At 40.9% G+C, this 10374-nt stretch overlaps 1 protein-coding gene across 1 annotated transcript; it reads right to left on the bottom strand.

Annotated features, from left to right (window-relative positions):
- Positions 1–340: 340 nt before the first annotated feature.
- On the bottom strand, positions 341–6343 carry LOC104608102 (elongation factor 2). Its single transcript, XM_010273984.3, has 4 exons — positions 6168–6343; positions 4323–4359; positions 4119–4206; positions 341–3033 (listed from the first exon to the last, which is right to left on the bottom strand). Exons 2-4 carry the CDS (start codon positions 4323–4325, stop codon positions 593–595), a joined length of 2532 nt encoding a protein of 843 aa, XP_010272286.1. The 5' UTR covers positions 4326–4359; positions 6168–6343; the 3' UTR covers positions 341–592.
- Between the last annotated feature and the right edge of the window lie 4031 nt (positions 6344–10374).

Here is a 10374-nt window from a genome sequence, read left to right as displayed (position 1 = left end):
AGCTGCAACTGTTGGAACTTGGAAGCCAGAGGCAACCTAAAACAACCAAGATTCCAACAGAATTGGATGGGGCTAGGTTGGAACCTCAGAAAACACTTCAGGTGCTGCTTTAGGTTCCATGTTGGGCATGGATCACTAGTAGTAGTCTCTCTAATAGGCTCCATGGATCGCCCACAATAGGAGAAAAAGGCACCATAACTGCACAAACAAAATCACCCTGATGGAACGAGGGCATACATAGGAATAGGATCCACCTTGTTCTCATTCACTGCTTAGAAAACCCAAAAATTACTTGACAAACATACATAGTATGATGGTAAAAAATCAAAGCACTTGGATGTTTATGAATAAACAAAACCACGTTACTTAACATCTCTTGGCATAACACAAGAAATTTTTTCATGAAACAAACTACCTAATACAATAACAAAAACGTTTTGTCCTTCCAACCACAATTGCTGCCCAGAACTCAAGAACCAAAAACGACATAAAAGAAATTAAAAATCACGAAGTAAATATTGTTGTAACCCCCATCGTCCTCGTAACATAACTTCAATCCCTCCAGTTGAAGAGGCAACAATGACGAGACACCTTATAGCTTGTCCTCGTACTCTGAGAGTGGGGTCATCTGCTCCTTCAATCCCTTTCTCTTTCTGATGTCAGCTACCAGCTGTGCTGCTTGGGTTCCAGGCTCCAACGGGTCGGAGGACATCATGTCCCAATGGTCAAACACACACTGGGGGAAAGCTTGCCCTGATGTTGCAGCCCTAAGTGTACCAGAGAATCCAAAAGATTCTATGACAGGCAGGTAGGCCTTGATATTGTAGAGTGGGGTACCTGGCCTCTGCATTTCCTCAAAGACATGGCCACGCTTCTGGTTGAGAACACCATAAATGCCACCAAGAGCCTGCTCTGGAGCCTGAATCTCGACCAGATACACAGGCTCCAGAAGCCTTGGCTTGGCAGTGAGTTGAGAAGCATAGAAGACCCTCCTGGCAGTTGGGATGATCTGACCACCTCCTCTGTGAATGGCGTCAGCATGTAGAACCACATCACACACCTCGAAGCAAATACCCCTCATGTTCTCTTCAGCTAAAGCTCCCTCCTTTGAAGCCCACTGGAACCCAGCAACAACAGAATCCTTAATTTCATTCAGATACTGTACTCCCTTGCACATATCAACAACCATGTTGGGTCCAATGGTCTCAGGACCAAAACACCAGATCTTCTTGGCAATATCCTTGTCCCATCCAAACTCTTCAGACAAAATCTTTCCTCGAACCTTGGGATCATCTCTTGGACCAATGCGGCCATCATCAATGGCCTCTGCAAGTCCTTCCTCCATAGGTCGTGCCTCCATGTATAAACGGTTATGCTTGTTTGGTGACTTGCTCATCACAGTCCTGCATGACTTCTCATGAACAGTCTCTCGGAAAGACACAACCGGGTCAGATTGTATGATCTCAGCCCCACCCATGAAATCCTCCTGCAGATCCTTCAAACAAATCTCAAGGTGGAGTTCCCCAGCACCAGCAATGATGTGCTCCCCAGATTCTTCAATTGTACACACCACCATAGGATCAGACTTGGCTAGACGCTTTAGGCCCTCAACAAGCTTAGGAAGGTCAGAGGCAACTTTACACTGCACAGCAACACGAACAACAGGTGAGACAGAGAACTTCATTGCACGAATGGGATGGGCATCAACTTCCTTCTCGTTGGTCAGTGTTGCATTCTTGGTGATAAATTGGTCAAGACCAACCATGGCAACTGTGTTACCACAGGGAACATCTTCAACTGACTCCTGCTTCTTTCCCATCCAAATAACAGTTCTCTGCACACTCTTAACATACAAGTCCTTCTTCTGACCAGGAACATAGTTTGGTCCCATGATTCTAACCTTCAAACCAGTTGAGACCCTTCCAGAGAAGACACGGCCAAAAGCAAAGAACCTACCTTTGTCGGATGCTGGAATCATTTTTGATACATAGAGCATCAGAGGCCCCTCAGGATCACAGTTCCTAATGGCAGTAGCATAGATATCATCAAGAGGACCTTCATACAAGTTCTCAACACGATATTTCTGAGCTTTGGCAGGTGAGGGGAGGTGAAAGATCATCATTTCCAAGAGGGCACTACTAGCAGGCAGCCAAGTTTGCATCACTCGCTTCATCAAAGCCTTTCCAATCAAATCCTTCTCTTCAGCCTTCATAGTGACACCAAGTTTCTGCAACATAGGCCATAGCTTGTCCTTCTGATCATTCATGCAAGTATTTATGATCTGCTTGATGGGTTCATAACAAAATTGAACAAAACCTCGCTTGCAGGTAGGAGAGCCAGTGTTCTTACTGGTCCACTTCTTGGTGGCAGGGTCAAAGAAGTTCTCACCCCAGAGTCTCTCCATCATCTTTGCCTCATCTACACCAAACTTGGAAGCATACATCTTGGCAAAGTTGGTAAGTGTAAAAGCCCAGCCGTGCAGACCAGCAGAAAATGCAACTGTTCCTTTCTCTGGGTAAACCTGAACATCACCAAGGAGAGGATCTTCATATGTAGCCATAATCACATTGGCATTCTCAATCACTCTTTGAAAAGTCTGATATGCCTCTTCCCCATCAACCTGGAGCTCAAGGAAGCACCTGTCCATCTTGTTTACAGTCAAGACAGGCCTAATCCTCTCACCAAGGGCCTGTCGGAGGACAGTTTCAGTCTGGACACATACACCCTCAACACAATCAACCACCACCAGCGCACCATCAGTAATACGGAGAGCAGCCGTGACCTCAGATGAGAAATCAACATGCCCAGGGGAATCAATGAGGTTTATAAGGTACTCATTCCCTTGTCTTTCACCCTTGTAGTTCTTCAGAGATTCATCAGTCATCTCATAATACAGAGAAATGCCAGTAGATTTAATAGTAATACCACGTTCGGCTTCATCTTGGCGTGTATCTGTCATCCGAACATCTCCCGCAACTTCCTGGGCAATGATACCAGCTGCTGCCACAAGAGAATCGGTAAGTGTAGACTTCCCTGCCAATTGCCAAGAGAGAGAGAGAAAGAAAACATCAGTAAAATCTCCAAGAGATATAACATAAAAGAACTATTTAAATCTTTTTCTTGGGGAGGAGGGGGGAGGAGAGGGTTGACTAAGGGTGACACAAGTCATGACAAAAAGCTTCTTGCAACCTTACATATATCTGAACCATTAGGGAAATAAATTTAAAATTTACACATATTAAGCTCTGTAGGCGCTATCATTTATGGTAAAATAAGTGAACATGAAAAGTTTTCTTCATCAGGTTGACCTCCATCAAAGATGAAAACAAGGGTTCTTCATCAAGTTGACTTCCATCAAAGATGGAAGATAACAGTAATGCATGCATCCCTTGTTTATGGGTTGCAGGGTCCAAAGATCATATTAGAAAGACAGTTTGCTTGCCCTGCCTAGTAATTCCTTAACAGATGCAAAGCCATTACAAGAAAGGACCCCTTCACTAAATCAAGAACAAGCTAGGATTCTTTAGATGGAAATACCAGTGTTTTAAAAGCACAAGGCACAAAAAAGGCACAGGGGTCAATATGCGCCTGAGGCGCAAGGCGCAAGGTGCATGCACCTTTTTAAGCAAGGCGCAAATATAAAAAAGGCTAAAAATCAAAAAAAAATTATTAAACATAATATTAACAAAAATATAAACTTTAATTTTAAAATAAATGTTTTAAAAAACCTATTATCTAATATTAAAATACATAAATATAACATGTAAAGCGTATTCAAATGAGAATTTAAAAATAAAAAATATATAAAACATTTTCAAGCATATAAAACCCACAATCTCTTTTTTTTCTCAAGTGCATTACTTCAAGTAGCAAATGTGATGAAAAACATATTACATTCCTGATTAAAAAAGCCACCTTTGTACCACACCCCTCGAGGCAAGCCCAAACAAGGTGCACCAGACGTGTGCTTTTTGAAAGGGCTGCACCTAGGATCTGGTCAAGGCGCCTACCCTGAAATGCACCTCACCTATGTGCCTAGGTGCGCCTGAGGCGTGCGCCTTTTAAATCACTGGGAAATGCATTCAAAGCTTAAAGCAAATTGCAATGAGACACCATACCGTGATCAACATGAGCAATCACAGACATATTACGGATATTGTGTTTCAGGTCCATAATCCTGCGAAGCCCCTCTACTGTAAACTTCACCTGCAGATGCCAAAAGAATACCATCAATTCAGATTAAGTAAATAGATTTCATAATCAATGAAGCAAATATAACTTGATAAAAGGCTATCACAGAGATATAAAGGTAATTGGTTTACCATCTTGATGGGTTTCTGTTGTCACCCTTTGCAGATCCTGCAACGTTTAAAGAGAAAAGACAATCTGTTATCCATCAAAACATCTTGGTTGAACTAATAAACAAAAAATCAATAAGAAAATAGGCCATTGAAGATATTTTATAAATGTGAGAAAGGAGTTCAGTAATCTTTGGGAAAATCCCATTTAACACAGTATACATAAATGCATGGACAACAAAATCTATTCCACCTGTATAACAGTCATTAATAGATATTATTAACCACTTTTTACTTATGGGAGATTAAGTACCAGGAGATAGTTAGCTCACAGCACAACAAACAAAAACATAGGAAGCTGTTTCATACTAGTGAGATCTTATTGTACCAATCTATACCTCTAAAACAACCAATCAAAAAGTCTATACTTCTGAAACATGAACACTCCCATTAATAAACCACGAGTAAGAAGTAACCAATAGAACTTTTAAACATCACCACAAGCAGATATAAGCTACAGGACAGCATCATATCATGGACTGGACTATCTAGATTCCTGATAGTTCTGCAGGATATATGATATATTAAACTACTGCAACTGTTAAGCCACAGGAAGTTATAATGACTGTAGACATTAATTAGTATATCACATATCATATATCTGCAATGCATGCATACCACCACCACCACCAATATGCAGTCCCCAGATGATGAAAAGATTGATAAGAAAGACATCTTGTTTTTTATGGGTAAAAATGATATATTTTATCATAATGCAATTAATCACATGATTTTCATTGGTAGTAAATATTTCATATTGAAGTACCAAGTAAAACATTAATTGGCGCCAAGGAAACAAGAAACCTTTTTAGAATTTTTAAATCCAATGCAGCTATCGCTCCTGAGATACTTGTTCTTTGACTATAATAGCTTTTCTTTCACATTTCATATAAAAGGCAGATACAGCTTAACAATTTATGGTAAAAAATTTTTAGATAACGTCACTGAATTATCACTACATAACGAGTACATAAAACTACATCAACTACCAAGATCCAAAGCCGTAAAAGGCTTCTGCGTCTTCAACAAAACCACCATTACCCAATCTTGGTTCCAGCTATTTAGGGTCTTACGAAAGTTGAACCGGATAAGAGTCCGACCTTCGGCCACGAAGTGGCCTCTCTCAGGCTTGAACCCGCGTTTCTCCCGCTTATCAGCTCAAGATTTTACCATTGCACCATGCAATAGCCACCATACCATATCAGATAGAAATATCATATGCAAAAACTTCATTAACATGAAAAAGAAAAAAAAAAGACGTAATCTTAATAGAGACATAGAAATTCCAACGAGAACTGAAGAAAACCATCACAAACGATAATAACAAAATAGATCCAGATCCCCCCATAAACATAAAAGAGATCCACCTTCAAATCCGTTCCCAAAAAAGAAAAAAGCTTTCCATCAGACATTCGAAATCCACCACCAATCAATCAAAACAGAAGCAGAGATAAGAAAACATGCTATTTCTACCGATACAAGAAAACCAAAAACGCATCAAAAGTATGGTAGCAAACTAACAAACAGATCAACAAATCAAATTTCTCCTCGAAATGAATTCAAACCCAGAAACGAAAAGTAAAGTGGATATATTCTGCAGGCACCTACCAGATCTACAACGTCATATTCAACTTAGAAGTTAGAACCCACATCAATAAGAACAAGATATAAGAAGCCAAACCCAAAGTAAATGAAGTGCAGTCTTTCGACCATCAAATAAAAAAAAAAAGCAATCGGCAGGCGCACAAAGGAGATTTAACAGAAGAATAAGAAATGAAAGAGCATCCGGAAACGGTGTCAGAGTTTTACCTGGAAGGAAGAGGAAGAGAGGGGCGAAGAGCAGACGAGGAACTCTCTCAAGTCGCCACGGCGAAAATCTGAGAATGGATGTGAGGCGAAACGAGAGTGAGAAACCCTACTACTAAGCTAAACTCCCACTCGTCCTCACCGTTGGATGCTGATGAAGATTTATTAACAGTTGATGGGAAAAAAAAAAAAAATATATATATATATATATATATATATATATATATTTTATGCGCACCTGTAAATATCCACGTGCAAGAGGGTTGCAACTCGGCGGGTTGGGTCGAGTTGAAACCTCGGGTTCGGGTCTATCCCAACCCGATGTCAAGCTCAAGTTTACCAATCCAGACTTAACCCAACATAATTAGAGTTGGGTTCAGATTCGGGTTGGGTCAGGGTGGGTTTATTTCAGTTGGGTGGGTTAATTGGGTTTGAAAGAACTTGTGAATACATTTTTATGTGATCATTTTTCATTTATGATAAGTCAAAATCTAACCAACAAATAAAGAGGAAGGAAGAGGATGAACCGATATGAACAATCAAACTGAATTGCTTCCAAAGACCTACAAAAAGGGCAGCGAGTCTTGAGGTTCAAGGTGAGTTCTTTGATGCTTCAGCCGATACCAAGGGGTGGTTGTCGAGCTGAGCTAAAGAGGGTTGGTTGACAAGGCGGATAAGAAAACAAGAAGAAAGGATCAAAGGAAGGTAGATGGTGCAATATTATCCGTACCTTTATCTTGGAAGGTTATACCTATATATAAGAGAGGTTTTTTGCTCACCAAGGAGTCCTAGTCCTACTAGGAGACAATTACAGGGCCCAAGGATCTCAATGGCTTATCCCTATCTAAGCATACCCCATGCATCTGTATGAGACTGACTAGTCGAATTGATGGTCAAGCTAGTATGGGTCATTAGGAGCACTCTAGTTCGTTTCAAGACATGTAACACAGGATTGGGCTACACATATGGGTTTCATTACTTACCCCCACTTCTGAGACCAAGATGATTATCTAGCTACTTTAGTGGTAGGTTAGCTCGACCGAAGAAAGTAATGTTACAAGATGATAAAAGGATCAGATCCGAGCCATACCACCATTCCGTGGATAGGTAACTGTTTCCATCTACCGCGTGTGGGTTGTACATGCCCTCTCAAGGATCATGTTGCTTCCACTCATATGGTTGGCCCAAGTGTTTGTTATTAATGTGTCACTTACACTTTTGAGGTGTCTAGCAAAGCAACTCCTAGATCAAGGAACACATAGCATCTGTTAGATCAAAGTAAAATTTGGATTGTTGGTGGCAAGCCACTATAAACAGTCAAGGATCCTTTATAAGGAGCAATCTTGAGCAATTGGACTTTGCCATTTGCTTCTAGAGATTGGGGAGAGTATAGCAGAGCTAGGTTGTATGTGAGTTCAGCTTAGTGTATTCCTCAGTTCAATAAGCTCTTTCTACACTTCTAGGTCAATTAGAACACTCTACCTTGGCATTGAAGTTGCAGCCGATAAGTAACCACTCTAGGTCAATTGACGAGACTTATGGCCAAGGTTAGGGAGACCAAGATGTGTGGCCTCAGGCCAAGGATGAATCTATTGAAGTTGAGGTTGAAGAGACCAAGGTGGGGATGATGATCTTGAGGCTGGTGTGGGGGCTAAGGGCAGGGATACCAAGGTCGGTGGCTCCCAAGCTAGGGGTGAGCATGTTCTAGAGACCAAGATTGAGGAGCCTGAGGCCCGAGATCATATCAAGTTGCAAGTATAGAGGCCAATGGGAATACCAAGGTGGAAATAGTTGACATAGACAAGGACAAGGATGTTCCTAAGATTGGAACCTCAGGACCAGTCATTCACATGGCCGAAGAGCTACCAGATGAGGGTGATTAACTCATGAGGAGTGCCTTGAGGTAGGAAAACATGGTGAGGATCTGCACGACAATATGATATACCCAAGGAGTATGAGATGAGGATGTTGAATGAAGAAGAATGGATTGGTTATGTGTATATGAGGACAACCTCACGATCAAGCTATGGTTTTCTATGGACAAGCAAGTGGCTCAGATCCTAATGTGTGTGTCGACACAAATTTCGTATATTTCAATTAACACAAAATATGGAGATAAATTACAAAAATAAATTTGTAATAAAGAAAACAAACAAGGGAAATGAATCCTCTTTGATTTATGCTCGATGACGTGAGAAACCTTTGATTAACGGTCGAATTTGGTGAAGATGAGGGTTGTTGGCGTATTTCTCATACTTCTTGAAGTGTTAATGTAGATTTCCTTGATTTTGGTACTTTAGGAAATTTGATATTGATTTCTTCACTCTGGGCTTCACACTTGATCAGCTGTGAAGGATGCTTCTCTAAGAAGGGCCCTTTTGTGGTGGCTTAATCTTCTTTGGAGAGCTTGAATACAAGTGTGTTATTGAGAATGAAGAAGCTTTTTCTCTTCTTTCTTCTCTCTTGATCTTACAGTTGTTGGAGTTTGTAGGAACTTGTGGTTGTTTGCAATCCTCAAGTGTTGGTGTGTGAGAGCTTCTTACAATATGATTCTCCCAAAAAAGGAAAAAACCCCCTTTCTTCCTAGGAAAGGCTATTTATAGCCAAGGATCAGGACTGCCACTTCAGCCCACTTTAATAACCAATCCTATGTGAGTGGGATGGTGGGTTAGAGCTAACTCTCATACATGCACCATTATATAGGAGCTAGTGGTCTTGCCAATGAGACCACCCTATTACAATAGGAAGTTGGCTAGATTGGACATGATACACTTGGATCCATAGGCCATCAAGACATATTTATGTAGTCTTGGACCTTGGACCCATGGAGGCCCATATTAATTCAGAGGTTGTCATGTAAATTAAACCTATTTATTTGGCTTAAAAATTCACATGTCTACAAATGCCCCCTCGAGGATGAGGTGATGGAGCTCCATACGAAGCCGATATCCTTGACAATGTTGATTTCCATATTGGATGATTGTTCAACTTGGCCATTTAGGGTGATTCTCATATAACCCACAAGCATTGGCTGAACCTCTTGCAACCTTGTATTGGGACTTGCAACCTTGCATTCGTATGATGCCGATGTACTCGACGATTCCGATGTAGAATAGTAACTGACCATTTGACTACTTGCAAAGGCCTCTAGACGATTGTGTAGTGATGATTTCTTGCAAAGTTTCTTTCCTTCTGCTTGGCAAGGTAAGACTAAACATTGAACATTGTTGCCTTGTATTCATTGACAGAGAGGTGGGACACTTTGAATTAAATTTCAGATCTCACAATGCGATCTGATGGTGATTACTTTTTGGTCAAGGAGATTGCAAGACCGTTAGCAACATTGTATATATCCTATTGCGATTGTCCAAGCATTTGGATTCGAAGCTACTTCAGAAAAAGTCGTCAAAGTGAGCAAGAAGGTTGAGTTCTTAACAAATTAGAACTCTTGTTGGTAGCAGGTCGATAGACTTATTCTCTGTTTCTATAGGACCTTAAAGATAGAATAACCAACATGGATCGCTAACTGGACCACATCTTGGCTCAAGTCCAATAACCTTCTAATTTGGTTATTGAGTTGTGAGATAGGAGAGCTTATAGGAGTAGCCACTAGTCCCTAGGTTCTATTCCCATATCTCCTCATCGATTGGAGTTAGAAGAGTTAAAAGTCGCTTCAACATCTTTAGGAGAGTTAGTAGAGTGTGACTAGCATCCCTACCAGTGTTATTCAATAGCAACAATTGTAGAAAAATGCCACCTACATCACTGGGATGGCGGTATCAAGTATGAGATAGCTGAGTTTGTAGGAACAATTTACCTAGAAGATTTTGTGGATTGAATGAGCAATGTAGAGAAGCTTTTTTATGAGAAGCTGGTTCCCAAGGAGAAGAAGATTCCCTTGGTAGCCCACAAGTTAAGAGGCCATGCTCTAGCTTGGTGGGATAGCCTCTGCCAGACTCGCCACTAGGAAGGCAAACACAGAATCAGGATGTAGGAGGCCTCTTCATCCAACTATAATACTTGCACTAAAGTAGCAAAATGGTGGATGAGTACACCTTCAAATTATAGACACTATTAGTGTGAATGAATCTCTACGAATCTAAGGAGATCATTGTCACTAGGTACATCAAGGGACTTAAACCAACCTTGTGACAACACCGCTTGGTTGCTTTGCACATCTATTCCATCTCTGATACTCAACAAGTTGCAC

The sequence above is a fragment of the Nelumbo nucifera genome, chromosome 7, assembly GCF_055504915.1.
Source record: "Nelumbo nucifera cultivar China Antique chromosome 7, China Antique-T2T, whole genome shotgun sequence".
In the NCBI taxonomy this organism is placed as follows: Eukaryota; Viridiplantae; Streptophyta; class Magnoliopsida; order Proteales; family Nelumbonaceae; genus Nelumbo; species Nelumbo nucifera.
This window is presented reverse-complemented; position numbering and strand designations above follow the sequence as displayed.

Excerpts from the sequence above, each read along its gene's own strand:
- LOC104608102 (XM_010273984.3), bottom strand. Across the intron at positions 3,034-4,118 it reads GATTGCTCATGTTGATCACG|GGAAGTCTACACTTACCGAT; the intron begins GTATGGTGTCTC and ends GGCAATTGGCAG.